The sequence below is a fragment of the Onthophagus taurus genome, chromosome 3, assembly GCF_036711975.1.
Source record: "Onthophagus taurus isolate NC chromosome 3, IU_Otau_3.0, whole genome shotgun sequence".
In the NCBI taxonomy this organism is placed as follows: domain Eukaryota; kingdom Metazoa; phylum Arthropoda; class Insecta; order Coleoptera; family Scarabaeidae; genus Onthophagus; species Onthophagus taurus.
In genome coordinates this window covers 26029187-26049745 of record NC_091968.1, presented here as the reverse complement: position 1 = coordinate 26049745, position 20559 = coordinate 26029187, and the positions used below count along the sequence as shown (strand labels likewise).

General features: G+C 28.4%; 4 protein-coding genes and 2 long non-coding RNA genes across 8 annotated transcripts in view; 3 read left to right on the top strand and 3 right to left on the bottom strand.

The window, feature by feature from the left end:
* LOC111414456 (lachesin-like) overlaps nt 1–4051 on the bottom strand; it is a 108500-nt gene extending 104449 nt beyond the window's left edge. The window contains exons 1-4 of one of the 2 annotated variants that reach the window (XM_071195537.1): nt 3908–4051; nt 3676–3843; nt 3026–3613; nt 2832–2969 (exon numbers count right to left, since the gene is read on the bottom strand). The gene's annotated coding sequence lies outside the window, so the exon portion shown is untranslated. Of the gene's footprint in view, nt 1–490; nt 646–2831; nt 2970–3025; nt 3614–3675; nt 3844–3907 lie in introns of those variants that run through there. The other variant, XM_071195539.1, reaches the window with a different exon arrangement.
* On the top strand, nt 1468–2555 carry LOC111414459 (uncharacterized). The gene is made up of 5 exons (XM_023045813.2): nt 1468–1585; nt 1636–1801; nt 1864–2064; nt 2116–2224; nt 2283–2555. Exons 1-5 carry the CDS (start codon nt 1528–1530, stop codon nt 2493–2495), a joined length of 747 nt encoding a protein of 248 aa, XP_022901581.2. The 5' UTR covers nt 1468–1527; the 3' UTR covers nt 2496–2555.
* A 57-nt stretch (nt 4052–4108) lies between the features above and the next one.
* On the bottom strand, nt 4109–6421 carry LOC111414455 (facilitated trehalose transporter Tret1-like). 2 transcript variants are annotated; one of them, XR_011640163.1, is made up of 4 exons: nt 6330–6421; nt 6186–6267; nt 4565–6128; nt 4109–4504 (listed from the first exon to the last, which is right to left on the bottom strand). XR_011640163.1 is itself a non-coding variant. In XM_023045806.2 (3 exons), the coding sequence occupies exons 1-3, from the start codon at nt 6339–6341 to the stop codon at nt 4801–4803; spliced, it is 1422 nt and encodes a 473-aa protein (XP_022901574.2). In that variant the 5' UTR covers nt 6342–6421; the 3' UTR covers nt 4109–4800. The 2 variants fall into 2 exon arrangements, 1 of the variants encoding a protein (XP_022901574.2); XM_023045806.2 differs by having other exon boundaries at nt 4109–6128.
* A 1655-nt stretch (nt 6422–8076) lies between these two features.
* Nucleotides 8077–8833, top strand: LOC139429605 (uncharacterized). Its single transcript, XR_011640167.1, has 2 exons — nt 8077–8153; nt 8439–8833. It is a non-coding gene; the product is annotated as an uncharacterized lncRNA (long non-coding RNA).
* A 1249-nt stretch (nt 8834–10082) lies between these two features.
* On the top strand, nt 10083–11840 carry LOC139429603 (uncharacterized). Its single transcript, XR_011640164.1, has 3 exons — nt 10083–10156; nt 10443–11159; nt 11445–11840. It is a non-coding gene; the product is annotated as an uncharacterized lncRNA (long non-coding RNA).
* Nucleotides 11841–12165: 325 nt separating this feature from the next.
* Nucleotides 12166–20518, bottom strand: LOC111414475 (protein toll-like). Its single transcript, XM_023045833.2, has 5 exons — nt 20253–20518; nt 17230–18695; nt 13664–14269; nt 13445–13612; nt 12166–13386 (listed from the first exon to the last, which is right to left on the bottom strand). The coding sequence occupies exons 2-5, from the start codon at nt 18676–18678 to the stop codon at nt 12493–12495; spliced, it is 3117 nt and encodes a 1038-aa protein (XP_022901601.2). The 5' UTR covers nt 18679–18695; nt 20253–20518; the 3' UTR covers nt 12166–12492.
* Nucleotides 20519–20559: the final 41 nt, after the last annotated feature.

Genomic DNA, 20559 nt, shown 5'->3' with positions numbered 1-20559 from the left:
AGCTGAATCAATTTTTTTGAAGGAAAAAACTAAACAGGTAAAAATTGGGAAATGAGAATGATTTGGGACATCTTGGTTTCGTTTTGAACAACTTCATGGTACTCCCAAGCAACAAAAAGACCTAAAAACCCGCTTTTAAACCGAACTAATTCTACAAACACACTTGGTAACCATAGCAACATAACATAACCTAACACAATTTATTTTTAACCTAATAATGATTTTAAAATTGTTTAATCCTTGTAATGTTTGATAAGTTTTCAGAATTTTATTAAAGTAAAATGCTTTCTTTTCAGTTAAGAGTTTCTTTTAAAATTTGTGTCCCACAAAAATTGAACAACAAATCTCTTTCGTTATTGAATCTCATCAAATTCTCTACTGACTCATTTCCTGTTTGATTTGTAATAGTTTTATTTAAATGTACGTAGAGTAAATTATTGTGGTTAAACTAAAATAGATATAGATAAATGAAAAATGATTAAAAACTCACTTTATAACATAAATCCATGACAAAAATTGTTAACAATTGAGAACAAAGTAAACTCAATTTTAACTGAAACCAATCCAGTTCAAAAATGTATTTATTCCATTTGTTATTCAATCGGTTTTACAGTTAGTTATCGATTAAAGCTCCTATTTTCTCATTATTATTGTTTACATTGGTTTGCATGTCTCTCAAATGTCAAATGTCATTTCGCGGATACGTTCTGTTATTGTTTAACCGGAACACAAAATACAAAATTAAATCGGAATAAAACCACCGTATATATTTATATATGTGTATATATAGTCGCTATTTATAACATTTTAACTTTAATCTAATTAAAAAAAAGAAAATTATGAAAATTTTCTTAAATCAAATGATTTGTCACTTCGACAGGGACAATAATGTTTTATACAGCTGGTCATAAAAGAATGTTGATTTCGATTTGACAACTGACTATAAAATGTAATAAAACTTCCACTCTCAATACGTTCTAATTATTGTGGTTAATCAAATATAATCACAAATAAACGAGATCTTAACGGTACCTATTAATAAAAAGATAAATTGCATAATTTATTTATTTATTTAAGGTGCTTTATCTTTATCTTTGATTGACGTACTAAAACAATTCTATCACGAAATCTAACGAAAATTTAATGCAAAAATTAATTTAAAATTAACTTTCCGTTACTAAAATAAATAAGAGGATCTAAATAACTATCTAATTGTGAAATTTAAGTCAAAAAAGAGTTTTTTTTATCCAAATACTTTTTTGTTAATCAAAAAAGACATACACTTTAATCAACCTTGACTAAACATCTGGTCATCAGATGAAATATCTTGAAGTCCTCTCGAACTGCAAAAGAGATAATCATGCAACCTGAACCTCCTTATCTTCTATCAAAACAACGAATCTGCCGAATTTACTGGTATATAAACCCAACGAAAATGTTCAAAAATCAGTTCTTACTTCATCAGGTAAGACAAACAATAAAAATGAAGTAAATAATTAATTCCAATTTTATTCTAGTTCTATCAAGATGCGTTGCTTAATCGTCGTCGCCCTTTTGGCCCTCGGCCACTCTGCTTTCGCCAAGAGTAAGATTTTTTTATCATAATTATTACTTATAACCGATTTTTTTTGTTAGGCGTTAGCGCTCCACGTGCTTTCGAAGACATTATCATCAACACCGTCGAATGTGTTCGTGGTGAGATGTTGGTTGGATGGCCAGATTTTGGAATCCCCCATTTGAACCCACTCAGAATTGAAGACCACACCTTCAACTTTGCCGATTTCGGACTTGAAGGTGTTACGTAAGATTGTTCCTTTGAAAAAAATGTACTATTCGCTTCAATCGTTTCTTTTTTTTAAATAGTGGTGAATTGACCGTTACCGACTTAGTCTTCAGCGGATTGATTGATTTCACTTATGATGGAATTAGTGGCACCATTGGTTTAATCCCACCAAGCTACACCATCAAAATCACTTTACGTTTCGCCAATCCAATTCTTTCCACCAATTACGTCAACGTGCTCACCTCCGATACTATCAACACTTGGGGAACTGGAACTTTGGAGTAAGAAAATTAATGATCTCTTAATATTTATTAAATATTTTTTTGTTAAAGCTTCTCAGCCCGCAACTTCCGTGCTGCCGTCGATCTTAAAGCCACCATCCTCGGTGGAATTAAATTGGAATACTTCCACATCATCGTTGGTATGGACCCACTTGATAGCGTAAGTTATCTGATTAACGACTTCTCGAAGCATTTTTACACCTAATTTTATGTTACAGTTTGTTATCACTGGTGTCCGTGACGATGAAGCTTACAGCGCTGAAGTTAGCGCCGATATCTTAGCCAACGGCGCCACCATCATTGATGAAAACGCTGACAGAATCGACGAAGTCGCTAGTGAAGTCGTTTTGGGAATGATCAACGAAGGAGATGGTGGTGAAGAAGATGGTTTCATTGGCGGCATCATCGACAGATGTCTTGGTGGTCGTTAATGAATCAATTAATGTAATTTTTTTTAATTACAATTGAACAATAAAATTAATTCTTTAATATATATGTCTTTTTAATGTTTAATATTACCACTTTCAAAATGTTTCACAGAGACATCTATGATTTAATAGCTAAACCCAGTTGTATACAAATTAAATTACAGTTCACAATAATAATAATGAACGGAAAATTTAAAGCAAAGGTACTTGAGAAATTTAGATTGAATACTCAATCCTAGATTTATACAAGTGTTAGCACAAGCTTCAATGTTAGAAAAAGCTACCGTGGATCTCATAATGAATCCTAACATTTTTAACTAAAAAAAAATATCTACTTACGACGTTTAAATGACCTTCCCTAACCGCAACATGAAGCGCATTATCTCCGTTTGTATCCGTAGCATTATAAGGAATATGATTTTGTAGGTATCGCAGCAACAATCGGGGTATTACCGCATTCCGAAGCAACATTTTCGTCTAAAAAAAAAATTTTTTTCAGCTATATATTATTAATAAAAAGTTAAATAACAAACTTTGAGCTATCAACATCTTCAATCCTCGCCCCCGCTTACAAAAAACTTCTTACGAGAGTCCCATATTGAGCCGCCAAATATAAACACGGAGATAAACTCGTATCTTGAACCCTCGAATTTACGTTCGCATTAATTGAAAGTAAAAATAAAACGCTTTCAATATCGCCCTTTTTAATTGTAGTGTGTAGAAAATTATAACCTTTTGAATCAAACTAAAAAATAAAATAATTTTTTTGAAATTTTAGGTTATGTTTATGATTTTGACATTTATAATAAACATCAAGGTCCGTTGAGTAAACATCATAGAAAATAGCGCCATCTGTTGGGGATATTTTGGAATTATTCAGCTAAGAAGCGAACCACTAGAATACAGGTTGGATTGGGTTTATATATATGAATAAAAACTCCAACCACAGAATAAGTGTTCCAATTAACGTTTCGACTGGTTGGGAATTCCTCAAATGCAATTACCTATGGCAATTAGACCTGTCAAATAATGCCACCACATTTGAATATCACTGCATCATATGGCATGTGAGATTACATCTGACGAGCTTAAAACCAGTTATAACGTTAGTTGAAACAAAGCTATAATGTCAATTATAATCTAATTATTTAATCACACTATTATTACTTTATTATACTCTTACCGAAAAATCACTTTAAAATGACGTTTTCATCTGTCATTCTGAACAAAATTCAACTTTTAAAATTCTTAGCGGCAAATTTAAAAATATAACACGAATTAGAATCTATACTTTTTAAATTAAAAGAATGATGCTGGTAATAATTGTTATTGGTGTCTCTCATCATTCCCACTATTAATAATAAAATTGTTAGTTTAATTAAATTATTTTAGTATAGACGCTAATGCCATCTTACGGTAGGATTTCGACATACAATCAGTCCCAAGTTCTCCTATCAAAGATCCCTAGGGCTGATGATTACCGTCAAAAATTCAGGTTATTCATATAAAATCAAAGTTTTGTAAGACTGCCCGAGCTGAGGGGCAGATTAATGTGGCTACATGATGAATGTTAATTATTTTACACGTTGCGATTCTTGGGTGAAATTAGAAAAACGTTAAATTCAAATTTTTTTATTAACATAACCTCAAATTTTTTATCAAAACAATAAATAGGTAAGAATAATTAACTTTTCGTTCGATTTTCCTTTAGTTTCAGGTACAAACACCCAAATAAATAGTGCGCCCAAAAAGGTAAATCCAGCATAAATAAAAAACGCACCTTTGGGGCCAATTCCTTCTTCGATTGGCAAAAAACTTTTTGTTATAGCAAACGCTAACAACCAACCCCAACAATTATTAAATGAACTAAGTAAAGATTTAGTTCTTTGCGGATTAATTTCGGCATTTAACATCAAAGGGGTTTGAGTTAAACCTATTAATTTCAAAAGTGAGGTTAAGAAATACTTTTTTTGACAGTTTATTGTTGACAACCCATGGTCATTATGACCAACCTAAAAAATGATCGAATCAAATTTACTTCCGCATTATCTTTCTTAATTAATTATAATTACATTAAAAAAACCTAAACAAATTCCTTTTTTCGTATGATTAATTAATTTTTATGCTTAAATTAATTAATTTTCGTAAAAAAACGACGTTTTATAAAATTGACATTTAATTTTCATAAATTGTTGTGAAGTTGGTTACAATTAGTAACACTGAATTTGTGTCACATTGACGTTTAAACTAAAAATTTATTATTAACAATCTCAAATTTTTCATCAAAACAATAAATAGGTACGAATAATTAACGTTTAATTAAAATCGCTTGAATCTCCTCGTTCGATTTTCCTTTAGTTTCAGGTACAAACACCCAAATAAAAAGCGCGCCCAAAAAGGTAAATCCCGCATAAATAAAAAACGCACCTTCGGGACCAATTCCTTCTTGGATTGGTAAAAAACTTTTTGTTATAGCAAACGCTAATAACCAACCCCAACAATTATTAAATGAACTAACTAAAGATTTGGTTTCTTGCGGATTAATTTCGGCGTTTAACATCAAAGGGATAGGAGCTAAACCCATCGCAAATCCAACGTAAAAAACGCCCAACGCGATTAATGGGATGAAATTGATGATTTCCAAAGCGGTTTCATCGACGAGATTTTGATTTTTTAATAAGAAACCGACTGCTACGGCGGTTAAAGAGATTGCGATCGCGATTTGAGAGGGTAATAAAAGAATTCTTCGACCAATTTTGTCTACAACGGATGATTGGATAACACCGAAAATTACTTGAATGGCTACGAGGATTATCGGACCAATTTCAGGGTCGAAATTTTCGTTAGCATTTAAAAAAATATAAGATGTAAATGCGGTGATTGAATCGACGCCACATAAAAATCGGAAACTCATTAAGCCGAATGTAATTAAGAAAGCTTTTCGGGTTGAACTCCGTGTCGATGCATCTTTAATCGTTTGAATGAAATTATTTCCTCGACTTAAATCTAAACTTTGTTTTATTTCGATGATTTCTGTTTCGATGTCGTAGTTATTTCCTCGTAATTTTAATAATACCTTACGTGCTTCTTCGACGTTATTCTTTTTTAAATAATAAACCGGAGTTTCTGGCATAAAAATAAAAAATGCGATAAACACAAACGGAACACCAAAACAACACAGAGTATACGTTTTAATATCGGCGTATTTCCCTATTATCACATCAAAAAATAAACCAAACGAAATCATTAATTGCGTTAAACAACCCAACGTTCCTCTTATTTTATTTTCACTTATTTCGCTGCAATAAAGCGGGGCTGTGACTAAAGAGGCCCCGCCAATCATCCCGGTTAAAAATCGACCGACATATAACATTTCTACGTTTTCTGCCCATGCAATTAAACCCCAACCTAAAATTAATGGAATAACCATTAAGAGTTTCGTCGGTTTTCTTCCGATTAAGTCACATAATGGGCCGATAAATAAACAGAGAAACGCAGCCCCGAGGGATGTTAAACTTCCAATCCAACCCAGTTGATTTTCGTTGATGGGGAAACCATATTCACCGTTTAAAAGTTGTGGGGAAATTTGAGAGGTCCATCCGAGAATTGTTCCGGTTGAAAATGCAGCAAAAGAAGCTAAAAATATATTTAATTAAAATTAAAAAATTAGTTTTTTTTTAATTTATAAGTTACCTGAGGTGGCTGCAATAAATTGTGGTGATTTATTACCGTTTTTATTGAGTACATCTTTGGGTTTTTGAGGGTTATTTGGTAGCTAATAAATAATTTGTTGATGAATTATTTTACGCAGTAATAAAATCGAATTAATTTACTTACCATATTTACCATTGTGGTGTAAGGCGCCTCAATTCAAAAAATGCAATACTAAAATTACAACTATTTAAACCGAACGATTTTCATAGAAATTACCAACATTCTGCGTCACTTTTAACAGTTATTTGGAAAACGTTTTAGCAACTTTATGTGTCCAGGAATTGTTTGCAACGCATTTTAAAGTGTGAGATGATTTTGATGTATTTTTAAAGATGCTCAAAAGATTAGTGTGTATATAAGATGATTGATACACTTCGAAAAATATTCGGATTATTATCTTAAATAGACGTTATTATTAGCCTGTTTTAAAAATTGTGCGCTGCATCTATAAATTTTATTGGAAAATTGATAAGAGATTTATAATTGGAATAATAAACAATTTCAAAATATTATTGGAGAATGTAGATGGTCAGATAGAATTGTTTTTAATGTGTTCTGTTGAGTGAAGTGTAAATAAACTATGTTTTTAATGTGTTTTATTGAGTGAAGTGTAAATAAACTATGTTTCTAATAAATAATAAAAATCACTGATGTTACTCAAACTAAATTATATGTTTGTGTTATTGAGGTTTTATTGTACGTTTATAAATATTGATGGTGATGACGTTATAAAAAGCAAATTTTTTTGGAAATTATTCACTAAAACGAGGAGAAAAACATTTTATTAATTACCCATACTGTTTTGTGTCGCAATTATTAGTGTGTTATGTGTTTATGTAAAAAACACACTTCCCTTGTCATGTTGTTTAATCTTAATACTGCCATACGTGAATTGAAAAGGAACTGGTGCTAGTGTAATACTAGAACTAACACTAGACCGAGAACTAGAAACATTCGGATTTAGCCGCACGTCTCTCAAGACGGCTAAACCCGAATGATTCTAGTTCTAGGTCTTGTGTTAGTTCTAGTGATAGTGCTAGTATAAAACTAGAACTAACACTAGAACTAGAAATGTTCGGGTTTAGCCGTGCGTCTGAAAAGGAAAATCGAACGAAGAGATTCAAGCGAGTTTCATTAATCGTTAATTATTTGTACCTATGTATGTATTTATTGATTTGATGAAAAATTTGAGATTATGTTAATTGATTAGATCAGTTTTAAATTGGTCATAATGACCGTGAGTTGTCAAAGTTGTCAACAACAAACTGTCAAAAAAATTATGCCTTAACCTCACTTTTGGAATTAAAAGGTTTAACTCAAATTCCTTTGATATTAAATGCCTAAATTAATCCTCAATAAACTAAACCTTAGTTACTTCATTAAATAATTATTGGGGTTGGTTATTAGCGTTTGCTACAACAAAAAGTTTTTTGTCAATCAAAGAAGGATTTGTCACAGAAGGTGCGTTTTTTATTTATGCGGGATTTACCTTCTTGGGCGCGCTATTTATTTGTAGGTTTGTACCTAAAACTAAAGGAAAATCGAACGAAGAGTTAATTATTCTTACCTATTTATTGTTATGATGAAAATTTTGAGGTTATGTTAATAAAAAATTTTTAATTTAACTTTTTTCTTATTTCACCCAAGAATCACAATGTGCCAAATAAATAAGAATCATCATGTCGCTTAAAAATCGACGCTTTTTTTAAATCGATTCGAAATGGCCCTAAAAACGTTAAAAATAAAAAAAAAATACAGAAAACTGTAGAACATACTGAAAAATCACTTTAAAATTTTAATGTGACGTCACAAGCAATGTTGCCATACATTTTCACATTAAACGCTAATTTCGTCGATTTTTAAGCCCCCAATTTACTTCAGAAGGTAATCATGGAATATAAATTGGTAAGCCAATCACATCAGAAAGATAATTGTCTATTAATAAAGGTAAGCTTTTACTATTTCCATCTTAAAGCTCTTCAGCTTTGTCTGTTAATATTTCGATAACTTTTTGTGATAATTCCCTTTGTAGAATAACCTAAAAAAAGTAAACATAACCTCAATTATTTTTTTAATCAGTTTTTTATTTAAAACTTACTTGTGTTATAATTAATGTTATTTTTTAATTTATTGATTATAAATTTAATGTAATTAATAAATTATTTACTTAATTTATTTAATAATTGATAAAATTAACGTTTAATATGGCTAATTCGATTTGATCACTTTTAGGTTGGTCATAATGATCATCAGTTGTCAACAGTAAACTGTCAAAAAAATTATGCCTTAACCTCACTTTTGGAATTAATAGGTTTAGCTCCAATCCCTTTGATGTTACATGCTGAAATTAATCCGCAACAAACTAAATCTTAGTTAGTTCATTTAATAATGATTAGGGTTGGTTGTTAGCGTTTGCTATAACAAAAAGTTTTTTGTTAATCGAAGAAGGAATTGGCCTGGAAAGTGCGTTTTTTATTTATACGGGATTTACCTTTTTGGGCGCGCTATTTATTAGAGGGTTTGTACCTAAAACTAAAGGAAAATCGAACGAAGAGTTAATTATTCTTACCTATTTATTGTTATGATGAAAAATTTGAGGTTATGTTAATAAAAAAATTTTAATTTAACTTTTTTCTTATGTCACCCAAGAATCACAACTTGCCAAATAAATAAGAATCATCATGTCGCTTAAAAATCGACGGTTTTTTTTAAATCGATTCGAAATGGCCCTAAAAACGTTAATAAAAAAAAATTACAGAAAACTGTAAAACATACCAAAAAATCACTTTAAAATTTTAATGTGACGTCACAAGCAATGTTGCCATACATTTTCGCATTAAACGCTAATTTCGTCGATTTTTAAGCCCCCAATTTACTTCAGAAGCTAATCATGGAATATAAATTGGTAACCCAATCATATCAGAAAGATAATTGTGTATTAATAAAGGTAAGCTTTTACTATTTCCATCTTAAAGCTTTTCAGTTTTGTCTGTTAATATTTCGATAACTTTTTGTGATAATTCCCTTTGTAGAATAACCTAAAAAAAGTAAACATAACCTCAATTATTTTTTTAATCAGTTTTTTATTTAAAACTTACTTGTGTTATAATTAATGTTATTTTTTAATTTATTGATTATAAATTTAATGTAATTAATAAATTATTTACTTAATTTATTTAATAGTTGATAAAATTAACGTTTAATATGGCTAATTCGATTTGATCACTTTTAGGTTGGTCATAATGATCATGAGTTGTCAACAATAAACTGTCAAAAAAATTATGTCTTAACCTCACTTTTGGAATTAATAGGTTTAGCTCCAATCCCTTTGATGTTAAATGCTGAAATTAATCCGCAACAAACTAAATCTTAGTTAGTTCATTAAATAATTATTGGGGTTGGTTATTAACGTTTGCTATAACAAAAAGTTTTTTGCCAATCGAAGAAGGAATTGCCAGAGAAGGTGCGTTTTTTATTTATGCGGGATTTACCTTCTTGGGCGCGCTATTTATTTGTAGGTTTGTACCTAAAACTAAAGGAAAATCGAACGAAGAGTTAATTATTCTTACCTATTTATTGTTATGATGAAAATTTTGAGGTTATGTTAATAAAAAATTTTTAATTTAACTTTTTTCTTATTTCACCCAAGAATCACAACGTGCCAAATAAATAAGAATCATCATGTCGCTTAAAAATCGACGCTTTTTTTTAAATCGATTCGAAGTGGCCCTAAAAACGTTAATAATAAAAAAAAATTACAGAAAACTGTAGAACATACCGAAAAATCACTTTAAAATTTTAATGTGACGTCACAAGCAATGTTGCCATACATTTTCGCATTAAACGTTAATTTCGTCGATTTTTAAGCCCCCAATTTACTTCAGAAGCTAATCATGGAATATAAATTGGTAAGCCAATAATATCAGAAAGATAATTGTCTATTAATAAAGGTAAGCTTTTACTATTTCCATCTTAAAGCTTTTCAGTTTTGTCTGTTAATATTTCGATAACTTTTTGTGATAATTCCCTTTGTAGAATAACCTAAAAAAAAGTAAACATAACCTCAATTATTTTTTTAATCAGTTTTTTATTTAAAACTTACTTGTGTTATAATTAATGTTATTTTTTAATTTATTGATTATAAATTTAATGTAATTAATAAATTATTTACTTAATTTATTTAATAATTGATAAAATTAACGTTTAATATGGCTAATTCGATTTGATTACTTTTAGGTTGGTCATAATGATCATCAGTTGTCAACAATAAACTGTCAAAAAAATTATGTCTTAACCTCACTTTTGGAATTAATAAGTTTAGCTCCAATCCCTTTGATGTTAAATGCTGAAATTAATCCGCAACAAACTAAATCTTAGTTAGTTCATTTAATAATTATTGGGGTTGGTTATTAACGTTTGCTATAACAAAAAGTTTTTTGCCAATCGAAGAAGGAATTGCCAGAGAAGGTGCGTTTTTTATTTATGCGGGATTTACCTTCTTGGACGCGCTATTTATTTGTAGGTTTGTACCTAAAACTAAAGGAAAATCAAACGAAGAGTTAATTATTCTTACCTATTTATTGTTATGATGAAAATTTTGAGGTTGTTAATAAAAAATTTTTAATTCAACTTTTTTCCTATTTCACCCAAGAATCACAACTTGCCAAATAAATAAGAATCATCATGTCGCTTAAAAATCGACGCTTTTTTTTTAAATCGATTCGAAATGGACCTAAAAACGTTAATAATAAAAAAAAATTACAGAAAACTGTAGAACATACCAAAAAATCACTTTAAAATTTTAATGTGACGTCACAAGCAATGTTGCCATACATTTTCGCATTAAACGCAAATTTCGTCGATTTTTAAGCCCCCAATTTACTTCAGAAGCTAATCATGGAATATAAATTGGTAACCCAATCATATCAGAAAGATAATTGTCTATTAATAAAGGTAAGCTTTTACTATTTCCATCTTAAAGCTTTTCAGCTTTGTCTGTTAATATTTCGATAACTTTTTGTGATAATTCCCTTTGTAGAATAACCTAAAAAAAGTAAACATAACCACAATTATTTTTTTAATCAGTTTTTTATTTAAAACTTACTTGTGTTATAATTAATGTTATTTTTTAATTTATTGATTATAAATTTAATGTAATTAATAAATTATTTACTTAATTTATTTAATAGTTGATAAAATTAACGTTTAATATGGCTAATTCGATTTGATTACTTTTAGGTTGGTCATAATGATCATCAGTTGTCAACAATAAACTGTCAAAAAAATTATGTCTTAACCTCACTTTTGGAATTAATAGGTTTAGCTCCAATCCCTTTGATGTTACATGCTGAAATTAATCCGCAACAAACTAAATCTTAGTTAGTTCATTTAATAATGATTAGAGTTGGTTATTAGCGTTTGCTATAACAAAAAGTTTTTTGTCAATCGAAGAAGGAATTGGCCTGGAAAGTGCGTTTTTTATTTATGCGGGATTTACCTTGTTGGACGCGCTATTTATTTGTAGATTTGTACCTAAAACCAAAGGAAAATCGAACGAAGGGTTAATTATTCTTACCTATTTATTGTTATGATGAAAAATTTGAGGTTATGTTAATAAAAAAATTTTTAATTTAACTTTTTTCCTATTTCACCCAAGAATCACAACTTGCCAAATAAATAAGAATCATCATGTCGCTTAAAAATCGACGCTTTTTTTAAATCGATTCGAAATGGCCCTAAAAACGTTAAAAATAAAAAAAATTGCAGAAAACTGTAGAACATACCGAAAAATCACTTTAAAATTTTAACGTTTCTTTAATTGATTCGAAGTGGCCCTAAAAACGTTAAAAATAAAAAAGAATTGCAGAAATTAATTAAAATATGTATACACGTCAAAAAGAGTAAGGTTAGAATTAAAAATATACGTCAAAAAAGTAAGGTTAGAATTAAAAGTTTAATCTTCAAGTAAATAACTGAAATAGATCTCTTTATTAGATTCATTATGCACATTTATTATCTTAAAAAATAGTTTTTATATAAAAATAAGTTTCTTAGAAACTCAAACTCGTTATAAACTTCTCGAAAAATACCTTTAAAATATAATATATAAAATATTGTTCCTTTCCTTGTAATTGACTTATATTATTACCTAATGTTAATTTTATGTACATTTAATTCCTTAAAGATTGTTTTATTCATAATTAATCGTAAGTAAAAAAAAAAAACCTAACCTAAAAAAAAATTGTTCGGTTATAAATCACATAAAACAATAAAAAATCACATTCTTTCAACAAATATGAGTAGATAAAACTTGATTTTTCTCCACTTTATCACTTTTAAACTGTAAAGGATTACTTTTTAGCAATAAAGGGTCAACAGATAAAGCCGGCGGCGTTTGAGTATTCGGCGTTGTGCCCCCGTTCGTTAAATCTAGCTTATCATCAATCGCAATCATAACATTTTCAACTTTCTGTTTCATTTTATCATCTTGTTCTTTTCGTTTTTTACTTGGTGGTGTGCAATGAGGCATAGCGTATTTTAATTTTTTCCAAAACCACGGATCACCCCATTTAATGTAAGTTGTCGTTTTTAAATAAGTCTTTAATTCCTCGTCTTTAACATCATCGGGAGTTACGTCATCGTAAAGTATAACAATTAATCGATTTAATTTTTCATTCATCGCTTGAGTATGAGCCGTACGAAATTCAACGGCAGCCCAAGAACTTTCTAAGAAATTTTTGGACAACACGATGATAGTCCGACGTGAATTTGCAACTGAATCGATTATTTGTCGATTAATAAATTCGCCAACTTCCCAATCGCGTTCGTGGTAACATAATTTGTATGGTTGAGGACCCCCTTCAAGCTCAGGAATGAGATGTTCGAGTATAAATGATTCATCTTTATGCGAATAAGAAACGAATGCGTCGTATTTTTTTTGCTTATCAGCGTCTTGCTCAGAAACGTATTTTAAAAGGATATTGTTTGAATATAACCAAATTTTTATGGTTGTTTCATGTTTGAAATAAAGTATGGTTAGGATTGTCGTTGTTATAACAAAGAATGCTGCTATTGATATTAAGATTATCGTGAAAACGTCGATTTGGGGACATAATTCGGATTCGGTTAATTGAATTAATAATCGCCCATCGCTGCATAAAATATTTTCGGGATTTTTAAGCTAAAATAAAAAAAAATTGAGGTTATCTTGGTTTAATAAGATGTTTAATGAGACTTACAATATTTTGGAAACTCGTTCGAGTAGCTAAAGTTAAATTATTTAACGAACAGTCGCAATTCCATGGGTTTTCATTTAAATTCAAAGACTTTAATGATAAAATATTCTTTAATTGGAACAAAACGTCATCATCAAAATTCTCCAATTTATTCGATTCCAAATTTAGAACCTAAAATATTAAATAAATCATTTTTTTAATTAACTCAAGAAAGTTTCAAACCTTTAAATCGTTAGGAATCCACGAAATAATCGTCAAATTATTTCTTGATAAATCCAAACGGGTTACATTCACGTAATCTTCATTTTCATCAAAAGTACGGATTTTATTTCGACTTAAATCCACTGAAAAATTTGTGTAATTAACTCCTTCGATGTTTTTATTGGTTAATAACCCCAAATTTGGTTGTGATTCAAGACCCAAATTCGAACAATCAATGTTGAATGTGGAATTACTTGGATATAATAAGCAGGTACAATTTTCTGGGCAATCATAACGATTACTATATTGTGGAGTCGTCTTTGATCGTAGATTACAATTTAAATCGTGGATGGTAATATCTTTTACAAATCGAGAAGACAATCTCTGTGGATACGAACATTTTAAGTCATCAATGATCATATTAAATTTAGGATTATCGTTATTGATCCATTGTATTAGACTATAAACGCTGCAATCGCACCAAATCGGGTTTTTATTTAAAACTAATTCACGTTCGTAAGATCTTGGGTAATTTAACGTAGACATGTTGAAAATTATGAAATTATCGAGTCTATTTATTAAGTTACCGGTTAAATCTACTTTTCGTAGTGCCAATATTGATAAAAGCTGAAAATTTAAGAATAATAATTAATAAGTTAATAATAAATTGGACCGCGTTATACATCACTTGACTAAGCGACATTTTATCGTGTAACTTCTCTTAGAAAAAATGCGGAATACCGAAAGACCTAAAATACTATTTGTTTTAAAGGATAAAGTTATACGATTTCAAGTCCGATTTGCATCATACGTCTAAGAAGCGACTTAAATACGACACTTAGCATAAGATATCACTATGTTACATATTGTGTCAAATTTAAAAAGTGTTAGAATTAGGTTACGTTCGAAAACATCAAAATTAAAAAAAATCTCGTTGAGTAAATTTATTGGAATTAAGAAACTATTTATATCACAAATTGAAGATAAAAGACGATATTTTAAGGTATGATATAAAAATTGCCATGTTAATGATAAAAATTTGTAAAAAAAGTTCTTTGAAAGGAATTAAGTTAAATTAGGATACGTTCGAAAACGTCAGAATTTAAAAAAACCTCATTGACATTATTTATTGGAGTTATGAAATGATTTATGTTACAAATTGAAGATAAAAGATGCTATTTTGAATATCATATAAAAATTGTTGAGTTTATAATAAAAATTTCTGCAGAAAAGACTTTAAAAAGAATTAAGTTGAATTAGGATACGCTCGTAAACGTCAAAATTAAAAAAAAACTCGCTGAGTTAATTTATTGGAGGTAAGAAACGATTTATATCACAAATTGCAGATAAAAGATGCTATTTTCAATATCATACAAAAATTATTAAGTTAATAATAAAAATTTGTATAGAAGGAATTAAGTTGAATTAGGATACGTTCGAAAACGTTAAAATTATAACAAATCTCATTGAGTTTATTTATTGAAGTTAAGAAACGATTTATATCACAAATTGAAGATGACAGACGATATTTTAAGGTATGATATAAAAATTGCCGTGGTAATGATAAAATTTTTGTAAAAAAAGTTCTTTAAAAGGAATTAAGTGGAATTAGGTTATGTTCGAAACGTCAAAATTTAAGAAAACTTCATTGACTTTATTTAAAGGAGTTAAGAAACGATTTATATCACAAATTGCAGATAAAAGATGCTATTTTCAATATCATATAAAAATTATTAAGTTAATAATAAAAATTTGTACAGAAGGAATTAAGTTGAATTAGGATACGTTCGAAAACGTCAAAATTATAACAAATCTCATTGAGTTTATTTATTGAAGTTAAGAAGCGATTTATATCACAAATTGAACATGACAGACGATATTTTAAGGTATGATATAAAAATTGCCGTGTTAATGATAAAAATTTTGTAAAAAAAGTTCTTTAAAAGGAATTAAGTGGAATTAGGTTATGTTCGAAACGTCAAAATTTAAGAAAACTTCATTGACTTTATTTAAAGAAGTTAAGAAACGATTTATATCACAAATTGAAGATAAAAGATGCTATTTTCAATATCATACAAAAATTATTAAGTTAATAATAAAAATTTGTATAGAAGGAATTAAGTTGAATTAGGATACGTTCGAAAACGTTAAAATTATAACAAATCTCATTGAGTTTATTTATTGAAGTTAAGAAACGATTTATATCACAAATTGAAGATGACAGACGATATTTTAAGGTATGATATAAAAATTGCCGTGGTAATGATAATAATTTTGTAAAAAAAGTTCTTTAAAAGGAATTAAGTGGAATTAGGTTATGTTCGAAACGTCAAAATTTAAGAAAACTTCATTGACTTTATTTAAAGGAGTTAAGAAACGATTTATATCACAAATTGAAGATAAAAGATGCTATTTTCAATATCATATAAAAATTATTAAGTTAATAATAAAAATTTGTATAGAAGGAATTAAGTTGAATTAGGATACGTTCGAAAACGTTAAAATTATAACAAATCTCATTGAGTTTATTTATTGAAGTTAAGAAACGATTTATATCACAAATTGAAGATGACGGACGATATTTTAAGGTATGATATAAAAATTGCCGTGTTAATGATAAAAATTTTGTAAAAAAAGTTCTTTAAAAGGAATTAAGTGGAATTAGGTTATGTTCGAAACGTCAAAATTTAAGAAAACTTCATTGACTTTATTTAAAGAAGTTAAGAAACGATTTATATCACAAATTGAAGATAAAAGATGCTATTTTCAATATCATATAAAAATTATTAAGTTAATAAGACACAAGAGATTTCGAATCGGGCAATTCGCAACTTTATAGTGATTTTTCGGTAAGTACTGCACTTTTGCGCACTTTTTTTTTATCAGTAACGCCTCTTTTGAATCATTTCCTCTAGACCTATAACTAGAAAGTATCGGGTTTAGCCGTGCGTCTTCAGACTTAATAGATTTAATACATAAAAGTAAATAATAAAATTCACAATTACATATTTGACTTTTAAACGTCAATTTGACAATTCCTACATCGTTAAAAACCTAAATCGCAAAAACCTCCAAGATCAGTCAATTTAATGTAAAGAACGTTACTGAAATACTAAAAGTAGCGAGATATATATAAATAAAAACAGTTATTAAAAAAATCGACAAGAAATATTCAACATTCATCAAAAGATATCCAAAAATTTAGGTTGGTACCATTTTAGGGAAATGTGTTGTAAATTTAAACGTCAAAATGACGTTTAACTTTACATGATGACATTTGTGTGTCAAAATCATGTATAAATAAACAGTGTAAATAAGTATCTGTATTTAAGGATTTATATACATATATATCTAATTAAATACCTCTGTATTTACATAAACATTCGTATTTTGACGATTATTCGATTACTCATTTTTCTCAACATTGTTCATTTAACTTAGTCAAGTGATGCATAACGCGGTTCAATTAAATTATAAAGGAAAATAAAGATGAATTTATTATAGGTTATGTCACTATTTTAGGTTATGTCACAATTTGAGGTTATGTTACAATTTGAGGTTATGTTTAAATAATTAAATTTACTTACATCAAATCGTCTAAGTTTATTATACTTCATTTCCATCATTTTAAGTTGTACATGACTGTTTACATCAGGAAATTCGCTGAAACTATTGTTATTAATTTTTAAAGTTTCCATACTTCGTAAATAATTAAAACTATCTTCATCTTCCGATAAATTGTTGTTGTTAAGTTCTAATTTTACTAATTTATTGTTGATATCAAAAGCTTCGCGTAACAAACTCGTTATTTTATTAGAATTCATTTGAAGTGTTTGTAATTCGGGCAAATTCATAAAAGAGGATTGTCCAATTATTTTCAATTCGTTGTTATCCAAGTTTAATGTTTCCAATTTTGGTAATTTTCTCGCGTAATATTCGTATTTCCACTCGGTGAGCTTATTTGAAGATAGATCAAGCGATTTTAAACGATTTAAATCGGAGAATATTCCATTTGGGAGTGTTGTTAAACCGGCTTCTCTAATTGTGATTGAATTAATGTTGGTTGTGTTTTTAAATAAATCTTTTGGTAATTCTTTTAATTTCGAATTGTATATAAAAAGGCTTTCCAAGTTATTTAAGTTTTTAAATAAATTCGATGATAAAGTGATATTTCCTCCACGAAATTTGACAGTAAGTAGTTTCTGATTCTCTTGGAATAAATTATTTAATTTTATATCATCGCCTTCAAATCCAATGCTAATACGTTTTAAATTTTTTAGATTAAATAAAAGATTATCCGGTAAATATCCAATGGGATTGGCACTTAATTCCAATAAACTTATATTTGGACTATTTAAAAAGAAATTTTCGCTTAAATTTTTTAATTTGTTATTGTTTAAATGCAAAGTAATTAAATTTGGGGCGTTTATTCCGTTTGGAATTGAATCAATTTGATTGCTTTGAAACGAAACCTTCTCTATCTTTGGTGAGTATTTAAAAATATTTAAAACTTCTCTTAAAAAATTAAATTCTATTTTTATTGTTATTAAGTTGATAAATCCATCAAAAACATCTTCTTCGATCGCTTCGTATTCACAAGAGTGTATATAAATGTTTTCAAACGTTTCTTTTTTGGTCTTTTCAAATAAATCCTTACGAAGCACATTGTTTGAGTTCACATAATAAGTTCTTTTCATCATTAAATTTTTCACATTCGTTAAATTCCATTTCTCAAAAATGTTTAAACGATTCTTTAATAGACAGTCTTCAATTTCAACGTAAGAAACTTCACCAAAATTAAACTCAAGCTCATCGATGTTTGTTAAATTATTGTAGCATTGTATTCGCAGCTTTTCGGGCGGCTTATAACTGATTTCAACCAAGGGATCGTAGTAATCTGGACATATAATCTTCTTTTCTACGTTTAATTCGTTCCAATTTCCACAGTAACATTTATCACAAGAATTTTTTGCTTCTTCTACACCAGATGCAAGTTTTAAGAACAATATTAACATGAAAAACTTGGACGATAACATGTTCTTATTGTATATCACTAAAACATAACGATAAATATGAATTAATATGATTAAAATTAATAATGTTGTTAGTTAGGTGTGTTTATCACGAATGAGTAACTTTCTTATCAAAAATTATCTCTCGGATATAAAAATAAAGGTTTTACTCATTTTACTCACTTTAAACACATACTTTGGGAGTCCAAAAACGTATTTTAATTTTTTTTTGGTTCATTTGAACTTATTTTTTTAATAAAACTCGATAATATTAACAAGAAGTAAATCGACGGTTTTAAAATATGTCAAATATGATTTAACGTAGGTGATTAACGCTAGATGGCGTTAGTGTAAAAAAGGACTTTTTTTTTTTAAGATTTAAATAAAATTAAATGTAAAAATTTGAAATTTTCTCCTAAACAAAGATTAATTTCCTTTCCTTTTATTTTCAATCAATATAATTTATTGAATCGAAGTTTTTTTAGAAGAAAATTAAAAAATTGACGCTAGATGGGGGTGAGCAAAATGTCAAAAATAACATTTAAATGTAAAATTTAAACTTTCGTCTAAATGAAGATTAATTGTTTTGTGTTATGTTAAAAGAATCATCTACTAATTCAAATTAAAGCTTAAAGTATTTGCTTCAAAATGATACATGATAAGTTGTGTGTCTTGTGTTAGGTCTAGTTTTAGATGTTATACAGCGTTGTATACTTGTATTGAAACAAAACTAGAACTAACACTAGACCTAGAACTAAAAACAATTCGGTTTTAAATTATACAAAAAAATAGTAAACTTATGTTAAGTGATATTTTCGTTTTAAAAATTAACAGATATGGTAACACTGTTTTCATTAAATGTCATTTCAAATAATACTTTGTATAAATATTTAAAATTTCCGATCACGCAGTCAATTCAACGTGTATCGGTTTCTAAAATAAGTTTTTAGCATAAAACCGTTAGGAATTCGAAGCATAAACACCTTTGGGTTTTTCCAAAATTCTTCGAATTAAACCCTCAAATGTTTTCCATTTTAATTCTGTTTTATATCAAGAATTTATCAATTATTGATAAGATAAAGATAAAACCCAACCTTGTTTTTACATAAAACATTTATTTGTGCTTCCAAGAACCGAATTCCTTGGCGAAAAGTAAGTATTTTTAATGTTTATTCAATTTTAACCTCAAAAATAGAATTAAACGTCAAAATGACGTTTTTAAAAAATCTAACCTTAAAGAAACGGATTAAATTATCTGTTTAAAAACGCAACAATTAAATCAAATATATTGTTGCGTTTAATTTTTGCTATCGCAACAGGAAAACTGCTATCAAAGAGTATTTATAGTAAGGCGTAAATATTTTTTTACATATGTTTACATAAATGTATCGAATTTTAACGCCATTGTAAAGTTATCAGTGTCTTTTAGAGGTCACAAATAAAAGAGAATAACAAAGATGTTAATTTGGTTAATAAAACGGGTTTTTGTTGAGATGATGACGACGAAAATTTCCAAGAAAGTGTTCTATCAAAATGGGGAAAGTTTTCATTTTTGGTCATTTCTTTTTAATAAATTGTTAAAAAACAATTCTTATTACCTTATTTAGAAACTACCACGTTGTTTTAATCCATAAACAATTCTTTTTATTGGTTCACTTCACGATATTTAAAAATATTTTGAGGTTACGTTACTTAAACACACTAAAAACACTACTTAAATTCGAGAAAACTATGAAATAAGCTACATAATAACTTTTAAGCATTACTTTGACCTTTGCTTGCTCGAATCTCAACTCTCAGCATCTTCTTAACTCATTCAACTGCTACAGAGATAATAGAGTATGGTAAAACTGGTTAAACAGCAACAATCTGTACAAATAAAAAAAGAAATGTTTATGCAACCCA